This window comes from Oncorhynchus mykiss, chromosome 2, assembly GCF_013265735.2.
Source record: "Oncorhynchus mykiss isolate Arlee chromosome 2, USDA_OmykA_1.1, whole genome shotgun sequence".
Classification (NCBI taxonomy): domain Eukaryota; kingdom Metazoa; phylum Chordata; class Actinopteri; order Salmoniformes; family Salmonidae; genus Oncorhynchus; species Oncorhynchus mykiss.
Window position 1 is genome coordinate 3,675,530 of NC_048566.1, and position 16,971 is coordinate 3,692,500.

General features: G+C 43.9%; 1 protein-coding gene across 3 annotated transcripts in view; it reads right to left on the reverse strand.

The window, feature by feature from the left end:
• Window positions 1–735: 735 nt before the first annotated feature.
• LOC110505062 (secretagogin) overlaps window positions 736–16,971 on the reverse strand; it is a 24,750-nt gene continuing 8,514 nt past the window's right edge. The window contains exons 5-11 of one of the 3 annotated variants that reach the window (XM_036935357.1): window positions 16,652–16,708; window positions 14,443–14,520; window positions 10,782–10,837; window positions 8,754–8,799; window positions 8,588–8,647; window positions 5,989–6,057; window positions 736–2,322 (exon numbers count right to left, since the gene is read on the reverse strand). In XM_036935357.1, coding sequence (XP_036791252.1) covers window positions 2,191–2,322; window positions 5,989–6,057; window positions 8,588–8,647; window positions 8,754–8,799; window positions 10,782–10,837; window positions 14,443–14,520; window positions 16,652–16,708 — 498 coding nt within the window. In that variant the 3' untranslated portion in view covers window positions 736–2,190. The other 2 variants (XM_036935358.1, XM_036935364.1) reach the window with 2 other exon arrangements.

The window sequence follows — 16,971 nt, forward strand, 5'->3', positions numbered from 1 at the left end:
CAGACCATACAAACCATTACTGTAGTATACTTCCCTCTCTCTCCCAGCAAACAGACCATACAAACCATTACTGTAGTATACTTCCCTCTCTCTCCCAGCAAACAGACCATACAAACCATTACTGTAGTATACTTCCCTCTCTCTCCCAGCAAACAGACCATACAAACCATTACTGTAGTATACTTCCCTCTCTCTCCCAGCAAACAGACCATACAAACCATTACTGTAGTATACTTCCCTCTCTCTCCCAGCAAACAGACCATACAAACCATTACTGTAGTATACTTCCCTCTCTAACCCAGCAAACAGACCATACAAACCATTACTGTAGTATACTTCCCTCTCTCTCCCAGCAAACAGACCATACAAACCATTACTGTAGTATACTTCCCTCTCTAACCCAGCAAACAGACCATACAAACCATTACTGTAGTATACTTCCCTCTCTCTCCCAGCAAACAGACCATACAAACCATTACTGTAGTATACTTCCCTCTCTAACCCAGCAAACAGACCATACAAACCATTACTGTAGTATACTTCCCTCTCTCTCCCAGCAAACAGACCATACAAACTATTACTGTAGTATACTTCCCTCTCTAACCCAGCAAACAGACCATACAAACCATTACTGTAGTATACTTCCCTCTCTCTCCCAGCAAACAGACCATACACACAGGCAATATTGTACACACTAATGTTAAATGTATCTGGAAAATAGTACACAACACCAAGTGCCACTATTCTTGATTTAATTATCATTGTTCAACATCATCATATAATATTAAAAACAGCAACTCACCTAATGTACAATACAGTACTACACTTACATGCAAATTGCCCAATAGCCAGCTATGGCCAGGCCAACAAAACACAACGAGAAAAATATAAGCATCATTCACAACACAGTCTTGAACATTGAGCCTTCTCCTGCTTTTTCAAATAGATACACTTTAATTTACCAGTAGGCTACCTGTATTATTCTGTATTCATTTACCAGTAGGCTACCTGTATTATTCTGTATTAATTTACCAGTAGGCTACCTGTATTATTCTGTATTAATTTACCAGTAGGCTACCTGTATTATTCTGTATTCATTTACCAGTAGGCTACCTGTATTATTCTGTATTAATTTACCAGTGGGCTACCTGTATTATTCTGTATTCATTTACCAGTAGGCTACCTGTATTATTCTGTATTATCTTGAATCTGTCACAAGAAAATACAATCGATATCATTCAGAACCGTGCTTGTTCTACAACATGCTAAAACACCGGCAGCTGTTGTCTTCTTTGTTTTTGAAGATTGGACATAAAGTTCTGGGTGTTCTGGATGCCATCAGAGTGAGGGGAAGGGTCCGTTCTGGGTGTTCTGGATGCCATCAGAGTGAGGGGAAGGATCCGTTCTGGGTGTTCTGGATGTATCAGAGTGAGGGGAAGGATCTGTTCTGGGTGTTCTGGATGCCATCAGAGTGAGGGGAAGGGTCCGTTCTGGGTGTTCTGGATGCCATCAGAGTGAGGGGAAGGATCCGTTCTGGGTGTTCTGGATGCATCACAGTGAAGGGAAGGATCCGTTCTGGGTGTTCTGGATGTATCAGAGTGAGGGGAAGGATCCGTTCTGGGTGTTCTGGATGCATCAGAGTGAGGGGAAGGATCTGTTCTGGGTGTTCTGGGTGTATCAGAGTGAGGGGAAGGATCCGTTCTGGGTGTTCTGGGTGTATCAGAGTGAGGGGAAGGATCCGTTCTGGGTGTTCTGGATGCATCAGAGTGAGGGGAAGGATCTGTTCTGGGTGTTCTGGGTGTATCAGAGTGAGGGGAAGGATCCGTTCTGGGTGTTCTGGATGTATCAGAGTGAGGGGAAGGATCCGTTCTGGGTGTTCTGGATGTATCAGAGTGAGGGGAAGGATCCGTTCTGGGTGTTCTGGATGTATCAGAGTGAGGGGAAGGATCCGTTCTGGGTGTTCTGGATGTATCAGAGTGAGGGGAAGGATCCGTTCTGGGTGTTCTGGATGTATCACAGTGAGGGGAAGGATCCGTTCTGGGTGTTCTGGATGTATCAGAGTGAGGGGAAGGATCCGTTCTGGGTGTTCTGGATGTATCAGAGTGAGGGGAAGGATCCGTTCTGGGTGTTCTGGATGCATCACAGTGAAGGGAAGGATCCGTAGTAGAGGTATTCTCTGCACGGGGAAAACTAGGCCTTATTGGGCTTCATTCCCAGGCACAGCGCTAGCTCATTCCTCTGGATCTTTCCATCTTTGTTGACGTCACAGTGTCCCAGCAGCACAGCCCTCAGTTTGTCCAGCTCTGGACCAGTGATGCTGGGCTGGATGGAAGATCAACAGGTAAAACACATTAGTAGTGAAACTATGTTTGTATAGATGTACTTTATATTGCACAAAAATTGCTCTTCCAGGACAATAAAGATCTATTGAATGTGTGGGCTAAAGTGAATGTATTCTGTAAGTTCCTTGAGGTCAAGAGGTGAAGGTCAAGGAGCATTTCATCTGTTGTTGATGTATACAGAGAACACTGGACACAATAGATGTCCTTAAGGCCAGCCAGGACAGAGAACACAATAGATGTCCTTAGGGCCAGCCAGGACAGAGAACACTGGACACAATATATGTCCTTAAGGCCAGCCAGGACAGAGAACACAATAGATGTCCTTAAAGCCAGCCAGGACAGAGAACACAATAGATGTCCTTAAGGCCAGCCAGGACAGAGAACACAATAGATGTCCTTAGGGCCAGCCAGGACAGAGGACACTGGACACAATAGATGTCCTTATGGCCAGCCAGGACAGAGAACACAATAGATGTCCTTAGGGCCAGCCAGGACAGAGAACACTGGACACAATATATGTCCTTAAGGCCAGCCAGGACAGAGAACACAATAGATGTCCTTAAAGCCAGCCAGGACAGAGAACACAATAGATGTCCTTAAGGCCAGCCAGGACAGAGAACACAATAGATGTCCTTAGGGCCAGCCAGGACAGAGGACACTGGACACAATAGATGTCCTTATGGCCAGCCAGGACAGAGAACACAATAGATGTCCTTAAGGCCAGCCAGGACAGAGAACACAATAGATGTCCTTAGGGCCAGCCAGGACAGAGGACACTGGACACAATAGATGTCCTTAGGGCCAGCCAGGACAGAGGACACTGGACAGTAGATGTCCTTAGGGCCAGCCAGGACAGAGAACACAATAGATGTCCTTAAGGCCAGCCAGGACAGAGAACACAATAGATGTCCTTATGGCCAGCCAGGACAGAGAACACAATAGATGTCCTTAGGGCCAGCCAGGACAGAGGACACTGGACACAGTAGATGTCCTTATGGCCAGCCAGGACAGAGAACACAATAGATGTCCTTAGGGCCAGCCAGGACAGAGGACACTGGACACAGTAGATGTCCTTATGGCCAGCCAGGACAGAGAACACAATAGATGTCCTTAGGGCCAGCCAGGACAGAGGACACTGGACACAGTAGATGTCCTTATGGCCAGCCAGGACAGAGAACACAATAGATGTCCTTAGGGCCAGCCAGGACAGAGGACACTGGACACAGTAGATGTCCTTATGGCCAGCCAGGACAGAGAACACAATAGATGTCCTTAGGGCCAGCCAGGACAGAGAACACAATAGATGTCCTTAGGGCCAGCCAGGACAGAGGACACTGGACACAGTAGATGTCCTTAGGGCCAGCCAGGACAGAGAACACAATAGATGTCCTTAGGGCCAGCCAGGACAGAGAACACAATAGATGTCCTTAGGTCCAGCCAGGACAGAGGACACTGGACACAGTAGATGTCCTTAGGGCCAGCCAGGACAGAGAACACAATAGATGTCCTTAGGGCCAGCCAGGACAGAGGACACTGGACACAATAGATGTCCTTAAGGCCAGCCAGGACAGAGAACACAATAGATGTCCTTAGGGCCAGCCAGGACAGAGGACACTGGACACAATAGATGTCCTTAAGGCCAGCCAGGACAGAGGACACTGGACACAATAGATGTCCTTAGGGCCAGCCAGGACAGAGGACACTGGACACAATAGATGTCCTTAAAGCCAGCCAGGACAGAGAACACAATAGATGTCCTTAGGGCCAGCCAGGACAGAGAACACAATAGATGTCCTTAGGGCCAGCCAGGACAGAGGATACTGGACACAGTAGATGTCCTTAAAGCCAGCCAGGACAGAGAACACAATAGATGTCCTTAGGGCCAGCCAGGACAGAGGACACTGGACACAGTAGATGTCCTTAAGGCCAGCCAGGACAGAGAACACAATAGATGTCCTTATGGCCAGCCAGGACAGAGAACACAATAGATGTCCTTAAAGCCAGCCAGGACAGAGAACACAATAGATGTCCTTAGGGCCAGCCAGGACAGAGGACACTGGACACAATAGATGTCCTTAAAGCCAGCCAGGACAGAGAACACAATAGATGTCCTTAGGGCCAGCCAGGACAGAGGACACTGGACACAATAGATGTCCTTAAGGCCAGCCAGGACAGAGAACACAATAGATGTCCTTATGGCCAGCCAGGACAGAGAACACAATAGATGTCCTTAAAGCCAGCCAGGACAGAGAACACAATAGATGTCCTTAGGGCCAGCCAGGACAGAGGACACTGGACACAGTAGATGTCCTTATGGCCAGCCAGGACAGAGAACACAATAGATGTCCTTAGGTCCAGCCAGGACAGAGGACACTGGACACAGTAGATGTCCTTATGGCCAGCCAGGACAGAGAACACAATAGATGTCCTTAGGGCCAGCCAGGACAGAGAACACAATAGATGTCCTTAGGGCCATCCAGGACAGAGAACACAATAGATGTCCTTAGGGCCAGGCAGGACAGAGGACACTGGACACAATAGATGTCCTTATGGCCATCCAGGACAGAGAACACAATAGATGTCCTTATGGCCAGCCAGGACAGAGATGTATCAGATAGAAGCTTGTTCATAACAACGACATACACAACAGGTATCATATAGGACCATGTTAAGACTAACTCTGTGTTGTTGTATGTGTCGAACTGCTTTGCTTTATCTTGGCCAAGTCGCAGTTGCAAATGACAACTTGTTCTCAACTAGCCTACCTGGTTAAATAAAGGTGAAATAAACAATAAATAAAAAAGACTGACTCATAGAGATATACAATACAACAGGATAAAACAATAGACACTTTCTACCTTTCCCAACACAATACTGTCCCACGTGACCTTTACAAAGACATATTGTTGATTATAATAGGAGCATGTATTGTCCCCTGTTATGACCTTTACATACACGTGACCTTTACAAAGACATATTGTTGATTATAATAGGAGCATGTATTGTCCCCTGTTATGACCTTTACATACACGTGACCTTTACAAAGACATATTGTCGATTATAATAGGAGCATGTATTGTCCCCTGTTATGACCTTTACATACACGTGACCTTTACAAAGACATATTGTCGATTATAATAGGAGCATGTATTGTCCCCTGTTATGACCTTTACATACACGTGACCTTTACAAAGACATATTGTCGATTATAATAGGTGCATGTATTGTCCCCTGTTATGACCTTTACATACACGTGACCTTTACAAAGACATATTGTCGATTATAATAGGTGCATGTATTGTCCCCTGTTATGACCTTTACATACACGTGACCTTTACAAAGACATATTGTCGATTATAATAGGAGCATGTATTGACCTTTAGAAAGACATATAGTCGATTATAATAGGAGCATGTATTGACCTTTACAAAGACATATTGTCGATTATAATAGGAGCATGTATTGACCTTTACAAAGACATATTGTTGATTATAATAGGAGCATGTATTGACCTTTACAAAGACATATTGTCGATTATAATAGGAGCATGTATTGACCTTTACAAAGACATATTGTTGATTATAATAGGAGCATGTTTGTGGCACATTCATAAAGATATTGTCTGATATTCTTCCCCACAACTTACCCTGACCAGTTCCATCATGTCTTTTACAAAGCCATCCACCTCTGGTCCTTCCAAAGCTCCGGTGTTACTCTGACCAATGGGGAAGAGAGAACATAGAACTCATTAAAAGCTCCAGTGTTACTCTGACCAATGGGGAAGAGAGAACATAGAACTCATTAAAAGCTCCGGTGTTACTCTGACCAATGGGGAAGAGAGAACATAGAACTCATTAAAAGCTCCAGTGTTACTCTGACCAATGGGGAAGAGAGAACATAGAACTCATTAAAAGCTCCGGTGTTACTCTGACCAATGGGGAAGAGAGAACATAGAACTCATTAAAAGCTCCAGTGTTACTCTGACCAATGGGGAAGAGAGAACATAGAACTCATTAAAAGCTCCAGTGTTACTCTGACCAATGGAGAAGAGAGAACATAGAACTCATTAAAAGCTCTGGTGTTACTCTGACCAATGGAGAAGAGAGAACATAGAACTCATTAAAAGCTCTGGTGTTACTCTGACCAATGGGGAAGAGAGAACATAGAACTCATTAAAAGCTCCGGTGTTACTCTGACCAATGGAGAAGAGAGAACATAGAACTCATTAAAAGCTCTGGTGTTACTCTGACCAATGGAGAAGAGAGAACATAGAACTCATTAACAGCTCCGGTGTTACTCTGACCAATGGAGAGGAGAGAACATAGAACTCATTAAAAGCTCTGGTGTTACTCTGACCAATGGAGAAGAGAGAACATAGAACTCATTAAAAGCTCCGGTGTTACTCTGACCAATGGGGAAGAGAGAACATAGAACTCATTAAAAGCTCTGGTGTTACTCTGACCAATGGGGAAGAGAGAACATAGAACTCATTAAAAGCTCCGGTGTTACTCTGACCAATGGAGAAGAGAGAACATAGAACTCATTAAAAGCTCCGGTGTTACTCTGACCAATGGAGAAGAGAGAACATAGAACTCATTAAAAGCTCCGGTGTTACTCTGACCAATGGGGAAGAGAGAACATAGAACTCATTAAAAGCTCTGGTGTTACTCTGACCAATGGAGAAGAGAGAACATAGAACTCATTAAAAGCTCCGGTGTTACTCTGACCAATGGGGAAGAGAGAACATAGAACTCATTAAAAGCTCCGGTGTTACTCTGACCAATGGAGAGGAGAGAACATAGAACTCATTAAAAGCTCCGGTGTTACTCTGACCAATGGAGAAGAGAGAACATAGAACTCATTAAAAGCTCTGGTGTTACTCTGACCAATGGAGAGGAGAGAACATAGAACTCATTAAAAGCTCCGGTGTTACTCTGACCAATGGAGAAGAGAGAACATAGAACTCATTAAAAGCTCCGGTGTTACTCTGACCAATGGAGAGGAGAGAACATAGAACTCATTAAAAGCTCCGGTGTTACTCTGACCAATGGAGAAGAGAGAACATAGAACTCATTAAAAGCTCCGGTGTTACTCTGACCAATGGAGAAGAGAGAACATAGAACTCATTAAAAGCTCCGGTGTTACTCTGACCAATGGGGAAGAGAGAACATAGAACTCATTAAAAGCTCCGGTGTTACTCTGACCAATGGGGAAGAGAGAACATAGAACTCATTAAAAGCTCTGGTGTTACTCTGACCAATGGAGAAAAGAGAACATAGAACTCATTAAAAGCTCTGGTGTTACTCTGACCAATGGAGAAGAGAGAACATAGAACTCATTAAAAGCTCTGGTGTTACTCTGACCAATGGGGAAGAGAGAACATAGAACTCATTAAAAGCTCTGGTGTTACTCTGACCAATGGAGAAGAGAGAACATAGAACTCATTAAAAGCTCCGGTGTTACTCTGACCAATGGAGAGGAGAGAACATAGAACTCATTAAAAGCTCCGGTGTTACTCTGACCAATGGAGAAGAGAGAACATAGAACTCATTAAAAGCTCTGGTGTTACTCTGACCAATGGAGAGGAGAGAACATAGAACTCATTAAAAGCTCCGGTGTTACTCTGACCAATGGAGAAGAGAGAACATAGAACTCATTAAAAGCTCCGGTGTTACTCTGACCAATGGAGAGGAGAGAACATAGAACTCATTAAAAGCTCCGGTGTTACTCTGACCAATGGAGAAGAGAGAACATAGAACTCATTAAAAGCTCCGGTGTTACTCTGACCAATGGAGAAGAGAGAACATAGAACTCATTAAAAGCTCCGGTGTTACTCTGACCAATGGGGAAGAGAGAACATAGAACTCATTAAAAGCTCCGGTGTTACTCTGACCAATGGGGAAGAGAGAACATAGAACTCATTAAAAGCTCTGGTGTTACTCTGACCAATGGAGAAAAGAGAACATAGAACTCATTAAAAGCTCTGGTGTTACTCTGACCAATGGAGAAGAGAGAACATAGAACTCATTAAAAGCTCTGGTGTTACTCTGACCAATGGAGAAGAGAGGACATAGAACTCATTAAAAGAGCATCATGCCAAAATTCTAATCTCTCTTCTTCTCTGAATGCAGACCAAACATCCTTGTTTTGCAACTCGTATTTAATTTACAGACCACAGAGGAAGCAGTTGACCTGCAAATCAAATCTAACATCCCAGCCCCGAGGGTACTCTTGTCTGTACTCACAACATCATAGTGGTTGAATATTTTGTCAAAGTCTCTCTTTCTGTCTTCTTGACTGGAGGCCTGTAAAACAGAGTCAATTTATGGTTAGTTTCATTTTCCATCTTCCTAGGAAGATTTAGCAGAGTAATGTAATGAACATTAGGAGAAACACATCAACTGAACTCACATCCATTTTGAACTGTAGCATGAAATTCTCTTCTAGAGCCAGGATCCTAAAGGAAAACGGGAAATAAACAACAGTTTGATCAAGCAAAACAACACAGTCAGAAAAGGTATTGGTACTCCAATATACAGTCAATTAGAAGTACCTGACCAAACGGTTCACTACTCAGAATTGTAATAGAGTCAATCAGAAGTACTTGACCAAACGGTTCAGTATTCAGAATTGTAATACAGTCAATCAGAAGTACCTGACCAAACGGTTCAGTATTCAGAATTGTAATAGAGTCAATTAGAAGTACCTGACCAAACGGTTCACTATTCAGAATTGTAATAGAGTCAATTAGAAGTACCTGACCAAACGGTTCACTATTCAGAATTGTAATAGAGTCAATTAGAAGTACCTGACCAAACGGTTCACTATTCAGAATTGTAATAGAGTCAATCAGAAGTACCTGACCAAACGGTTCAGTATTCAGAATTGTAATAGAGTCAATCAGAAGTACCTGACCAAACGGTTCAGTATTCAGAATTGTAATAGAGTCAATCAGAAATACCTGACCAAACGGTTCAGTATTCAGAATTGTAATAGAGTCAATTAGAAGTACCTGACCAAACGGTTCAGTATTCAGAATTGTAATAGAGTCAATTAGAAGTACCTGGCCAAACGGTTCAGTATTCAGAATTGTAATAGAGTCAATTAGAAGTACCTGACCAAACGGTTCAGTATTCAGAATTGTAATAGAGTCAATTAGAAGTACCTGACCAAACGGTTCAGTATTCAGAATTGTAATAGAGTCAATTAGAAGTACCTGACCAAACGGTTCAGTATTCAGAATTGTAATAGAGTCAATTAGAAGTACCTGGCCAAACGGTTCAGTATTCAGAATTGTAATAGAGTCAATTAGAAGTACCTGACCAAACGGTTCAGTATTCAGAATTGTAATAGAGTCAATTAGAAGTACCTGACCAAACGGTTCAGTATTCAGAATTGTAATAGAGTCAATTAGAAGTACCTGACCAAACGGTTCAGTATTCAGAATTGTAATAGAGTCAATTAGAAGTACCTGGCCAAACGGTTCAGTATTCAGAATTGTAATAGAGTCAATCAGAAATACCTGACCAAACGGTTCAGTATTCAGAATTGTAATAGAGTCAATCAGAAGTACCTGGCCAAATGGTTCAGTATTCAGAATTGTAATAGAGTCAATCAGAAATACCTGACCAAACGGTTCAGTATTCAGAATTGTAATAGAGTCAATTAGAAGTACCTGACCAAACGGTTCACACTCAGAATTGTAATAAAGTCAATCAGAAATACCTGACCAAACGGTTCAGTATTCAGAATTGTAATAGAGTCAATTAGAAGTACCTGACCAAACGGTTCAGTATTCAGAATTGTAATAGAGTCAATTAGAAGTACCTGGCCAAACGGTTCAGTATTCAGAATTGTAATAGAGTCAATCAGAAATACCTGACCAAACGGTTCAGTATTCAGAATTGTAATAGAGTCAATTAGAAATACCTGACCAAACGGTTCAGTATTCAGAATTGTAATAGAGTCAATTAGAAGTACCTGACCAAACGGTTCAGTATTCAGAATTGTAATAGAGTCAATTAGAAGTACCTGGACAAATCGTTCAGTATTCAGAATTATAATAGAGTCAATTAGAAGTACCTGGCCAAACGGTTCAGTATTCAGAATTGTAATAGAGTCAATTAGAAGTACCTGACCAAACGGTTCAGTATTCATAAATGTAATAGAGTCAATTAGAAGTACCTGACCAAACGGTTCAGTATTCAGAATTGTAATAGAGTCAATTAGAAGTACCTGACCAAACGGTTCAGTATTCAGAATTGTAATAGAGTCAATCAGAAGTACCTGACCAAACGGTTCAGTATTCAGAATTGTAATAGAGTCAATCAGAAGTACCTGGCCAAACGGTTCAGTATTCAGAATTGTAATAGAGTCAATCAGAAGTACCTGACCAAACGGTTCAGTATTCAGAATTGTAATAGAGTCAATCAGAAGTACCTGGACAAATCGTTCAGATCCAAGCGACCGTCCTTATTTTTGTCAAAAATCTTCATCTGTTAGAAAAAAAGGAATTGAGGCATAATAAAACATGTGCCATTTTAGACCAACGGAGATGTTAAATATATTTAGCGATTACTGGTTTCCCTGCTTAAAAAAACACAACTAAACATGTTTGTCAATGGTTCAGATCTGAGCACAAATAAACACATGCTGACGCATGTTAGCGTTTTTCATTATGAATCTTGTTCTGGGGGCAGCTCTGCAGAGTGGTCACTAGCTGGCAGAGACACAACATGATTAAACCCAACCCTAACCTTAACCACACTGCTAAGCCTAATGCCTAACCCTAACCTTAACCACACTGCTAAGCCTAATGCCTAACCCTGACCTTAACCACACTGCTAAGCCTAATGCCTAACCCTAACCTTAACCACACTGCTAAGCCTAATGCCTAACCCTAACCTTAACCACACTGCTAAGCCTAATGCCTAACCCTAACCTTATCCACACTGCTAAGCCTAATGCCTAACCCTAACCTTAACCACACTGCTAAGCCTAATGCCTAACCCTAACCTTAACCACACTGCTAAGCCTAATGCCTAACCCTAACCTTATCCACACTGCTAAGCCTAATGCCTAACCTTACCCACACTGCTAAGCCTAATGCCTAACCCTAACCACACTGCTAAGCCTAATGCCTAACCCTAACCTTAAAGGCACATTTTTGTTTTCATACATTTTACAATATAGGCAATTTTGACTTTGCAGCTGGCCTATCTAAGGGGAAATCTCTCAGCTCTGCCTCCAAGACAAGACTGATGACAATAGAGGTCAACCTGCCATTTTGACTGGCTCTCTCTTTGAAAATAAATATGATACACAGGTTAGAAGTACTCTAACGAGAACGAGGTGATGCCAGACCAGGCCAAGGTGAGAGACGGAACGGGGTGATGCCAGACCAGGCCAGAGTGAGAGACGGAACGGGGTGATGCCAGACCAGGCCAGGGTGAGAGACGGAACGGGGTGATGCCAGACCAGGTCAGGATGAGAGACGGAACGGGGTGATGCCAGACCAGGCCAGGGTGAGAAACGGAACGGGGTGATGCCAGACCAGGCCAGGGTTAGAGACGGAACGGGGTGATGCCAGACCAGGCCAGGGTGAGAGACAGAATGGGGTGATGCCAGACCAGGCCAGGGTGAGAGACAGAACAGGGTGATGCCAGACCAGGCCAGGATGAGATACAGAACGGGGTGATGCCAGACCAGGCCAGGATGAGAGACAGAACGGGGTGATGCCAGACCAGGCCAGGGTGAGAGACAGAGAGGGTGATTCCAGACCAGGCCAGGGTAGGAGACAGACAGGGCAGGGTGAGTGACAGACAGGGTGATACCAGTCCAGGCCAGGGTGAGAGACAGACAGGGTGATACCAGACCAGGCCAGGGTGAGAGACAGACAGGGTGATGCCAGACCAGGCCAGGGTAGGAGACAGACAGGGCAGGCTGAGAGACAGACAGGGTGATGCCAGACCAGGCCAAGGTGAGAGACAGACAGGGTGATGCCAGACCAGGCCAGGGTAGGAGACAGACAGGGCAGGGTAGGAGACAGACAGGGCAGGGTGAGAGATAGACAGAGTGAATCGGTAGGAGAGGTGTGACAGTCTCCCGCCAGACACTGGTAATCTAATATCTCAGTCTGTTAGATGAGATGATTAACACAGCTGGACAGAGTCATCTGCTGCTGGCTGCCACAACACAGCCCTGTCACAGTCCCAAATTACTCCCTATTCCCTATATAGTGTAGTACTTTTGACCAGGACCCATAAGGAATAGGATGCCATTTGGGAACGCATTATCCTGTCTGATGAAATGGAGAGAGAGAGACCACACCAGGCTCCAGGAGGAAGCCATTTTCTCCTCAGGGAAGTCCATTTAAAGTTAGAGCAGAAGTTAGAACGTTTTCAGAGAAGGGAACAAGCCTCAGGGTATAGATAAGACTGGAAAAACCAGTCGGTGACAGTATATTGCGATGACCCTTTGACAGGAGTCTGGGAACAAGCCACATCGGGATGGCAGGTAGCCTAGTGGTTAGAGTGTAGGGACGGCAGGTAGCCTAGTGGTTAGAGTGGAGGGACGGCAGGTAGCCTAGTGGTTAGAGTGTAGGGGCGGCAGGTAGCCTAGTGGTTAGAGTGGAGGGACGGCAGGTAGCCTAGTGGTTAGAGTGTAGGGGCAGGCAGGTAGCCTAGTGGTTAGAGTGTAGGGGCAGGCAGGTCGCCTAGTGGTTAGAGTGTAGGGGCAGGCAGGTCGCCTAGTGGTTAGAGTGTAGGGGCAGGCAGGTCGCCTAGTGGTTAGAGTGTAGGGACGGCAGGTAGCCTAGTGGTTAGAGTGTAGGGGCAGGCAGGTAGCCTAGTGGTTAGAGTGTAGGGGCAGGCAGGTCGCCTAGTGGTTAGAGTGTAGGGACGGCAGGTAGCCTAGTGGTTAGAGTGTAGGGACGGCAGGTAGCCTAGTGGTTAGAGTGTAGCGACGGCAGGTAGCCTAGTGGTTAGAGCGTTGGGCCAGTAACCGAAAGGTTGCTGGATCGAATCCCCGAGCTGACAAGGTCGTTCTGCCCCTGAACAAGGCAGTTAACACACTGTTCCCTGGTAGGCCGTTATTGTAAATAAGAATTTATTCTTAACTGACTTACCGAGTTAAATAAAGATGAAATAAAAATACATCCTGAAGAACCTGTACTGTTGTAATGAACATCACTGCAACCAGATCTACCTGCTGAATCTATACCACGTTCAGTGACATGAAAGGCACTCTGAAAGAACCACGAATGAGGTTCATTTACCCTGCATTAATGGTTCTAGAGACTGATGACTGCATTAGGTTGATTAGACGTAGTGCTTGAGTTATCTTATTTTACACACACTGGAGAGAGAGAGATTGTGGGTAAGAGACTATAAAGACTGCATGTCATGGCCAAAAGGGACAGGAAGCATCCCAAGACTGGCAACAGGAACCAAGAGGATATCTTTAGTACAGGCCCTATGTTTCTCTAGGAACCAAGAGGATATCTTTAGTACAGGCCCTATGTTCCTCCAGGAACCAAGAGGATATCTTTAGTACAGGCCCTATGTTCCTCCAGGAACCAAGAGGATGTCTTTAGTACAGGCCCTATGTTCCTCCAGGAACCAAGAGGATATCTTTAGTACAGGCCCTATGTTTCTCTAGGAACCAAGAGGATATCTTTAGTACAGGCCCTATGTTCCTCCAGGAACCAAGAGGATATCTTTAGTACAGGCCCTATGTTCCTCCAGGAACCAAGAGGATGTCTTTAGTACAGGCCCTATGTTCCTCCAGGAACCAAGAGGATATCTTTAGTACAGGCCCTATGTTCCTCCAGGAACCAAGAGGATATCTTTAGTACAGGCCCTATGTTGCTCCAGGAACCAAGAGGATATCTTTAGTACAGGCCCTATGTTCCTCCAGGAACCAAGAGGATATATTTATCACCTCCAGGAACCAAGAAGAACACATTATCAGCGTTTGTTTTGAAATAGTATTTATTAATTCTGAAATTTCGAAAAATACTAATAACATTCCACCAATGCGGCCACTAGGGGGCGATATGGTCATTTGACTACAGGAAAGGGCTACGAGACTGTTGTTTTACCATTGCGTCTGTGTACTCGTCCAGTTTGCTGGAGGACACAGCCTTCCCGTGCTTCTGGAACAAGTCCTTCAGGAAACCCTGTTTACAAAGAAGAATGAGGAAATAAAAAGGGCATTGTTTATTGGTTTACTTCCTGATTCCCTGAAATCAGATCTAACATGGTTTATTGGTTTACTTCCTGATTCCCTGAAATCAGATCTAACATGGTTTGTTGATTTATTTCCTGATTCCCTGAAATCAGATCTAACATGGTTTGATAAATATAAAGACATTACTTTCTGTGTGTAGGAGTGGAGTTAGACAACATTACCTTCTGTGTGTAGGAGTGGAGTTAACATTACCTTCTGTGTGTAGGAGTGGAGTTAAACAACATTACCTTCTGTGTGTAGGAGTGGAGTTAAACACCATTACCTTCTGTGTGTAGGAGTGGAGTTAAACAACATTACCTTCTGTGTGTAGGAGTGGAGTTAAACAACATTACCTTCTGTGTGTAGGGGTGGAGTTAAACAACATTACCTTCTGTGTGTAGGAGTGGAGTTAAACAACATTACCTTCTGTGTGTAGGGGTGGAGTTAGACAACATTACCTTCTGTGTGTAGGAGTGGAGTTAAACAACATTACCTTCTGTGTGTAGGAGTGGAGTTAACATTACCTTCTGTGTGTAGGAGTGGAGTTAAACCACATTACCTTCTGTGTGTAGGAGTGGAGTTAACATTACCTTATGTGTGTAGGAGTGGAGTTAAACCACATTACCTTCTGTGTGTAGGAGTGGAGTTAACATTACCATCTGTGTGTAGGAGTGGAGTTAACATTACCTTCTGTGTGTAGGAGTGGAGTTAAACAACATGACCTGCTGTGTGTAGGAGTGGAGTTAAACAACATTACCTTCTGTGTGTAGGAGTGGAGTTAGACAACATTACCTTCTGTGTGTAGGAGTGGAGTTAAACAACATTACCTTCTGTGTGTAGGAGTGGAGTTAACATTACCCTATGTGTGTAGGAGTGGAGTTAACATTACCCTATGTTTGTAGGAGTGGAGTTAACATTACCCTATGTGTGTAGGAGTGGAGTTAACATTACCCTATGTGTGTAGGAGTGGAGTTAACATGACCTTCTGTGTGTAGGAGTGGAGTTAACATGACCTTCTGTGTGTAGGAGTGGAGTTAACATTACCTTCTGTGTGTAGGGGTGGAGTTAACATTACCTTCTGTGTGTAGGGGTGGAGTTAAACAACATTACCTTCTGTGTGTAGGAGTGGAGTTAAACAACATTACCTTCTGTGTGTAGGAGTGGAGTTAAACAACATTACCTTCTGTGTGTAGGAGTGGAGTTAAACAACATTACCTTCTGTGTGTAGGAGTGGAGTTAAACAACATTGCCTTCTGTGTGTAGGAGTGGAGTTAAACAACATTACCTTCTGTGTGTAGGAGTGGAGTTAAACAACATTACCTTCTGTGTGTAGGAGTGGAGTTAACATTACCTTCTGTGTGTAGGAGTGGGGTTAACATTACCTTCTGTGTGTGGGAGTGGAGTTAACATTACCTTCTGTGTGTAGGAGTGGAGTTAAACAACATTACCGTCTGTGTGTAGGAGTGGAGTTAACATTACCTTCTGTGTGTAGGAGTGGAGTTAAACAACATTACCTTCTGTGTGTAGGGGTGGAGTTAAACAACATTACCTTCTGTGTGTAGGAGTGGAGTTAAACAACATTACCTTCTGTGTGTAGGGGTGGAGTTAGACAACATTACCTTCTGTGTGTAGGGGTGGAGTTAACATTACCTTCTGTGTGTAGGGGTGGAGTTAACATTACCTTCTGTGTGTAGGGGTGGAGTTAAACAACATTACCTTCTGTGTGTAGGAGTGGAGTTAAACAACATTACCTTCTGTGTGTAGGAGTGGAGTTAAACAACATTACCTTCTGTGTGTAGGAGTGGAGTTAAACAACATTGCCTTCTGTGTGTAGGAGTGGAGTTAAACAACATTACCTTCTGTGTGTAGGAGTGGAGTTAAACAACATTACCTTCTGTGTGTAGGAGTGGAGTTAACATTACCTTCTGTGTGTAGGAGTGGGGTTAACATTACCTTCTGTGTGTGGGAGTGGAGTTAACATTACCTTCTGTGTGTAGGAGTGGAGTTAAACAACATTACCGTCTGTGTGTAGGAGTGGAGTTAACATTACCGTCTGTGTGTAGGAGTGGAGTTAACATTACCTTCAGCTCCACAGCTGATATGTATCCACTGCTGTCAGCATCATACTTTCTCCAGATCTACAGAGACGAGAAGGACAATCAGTTACTACTGCTGTAAATACAAATGCCAGCTGCCACCAATGACCCTTAGTGAGCATTAGGGTATCCAGGTGAGGTGATGCTGAGTTCTTTGTCTTCTTCAGGGTTACTGTGAGAGCCACACCCCGAAAACGGAGTTCACATAGAAAAAGGAACTGCGAACATTCTTGCCGTAAATGACAAATTACATCTCACATACTGTATCTGGTTCTACAGATCTGGCAGGTACTCGGATCACCACA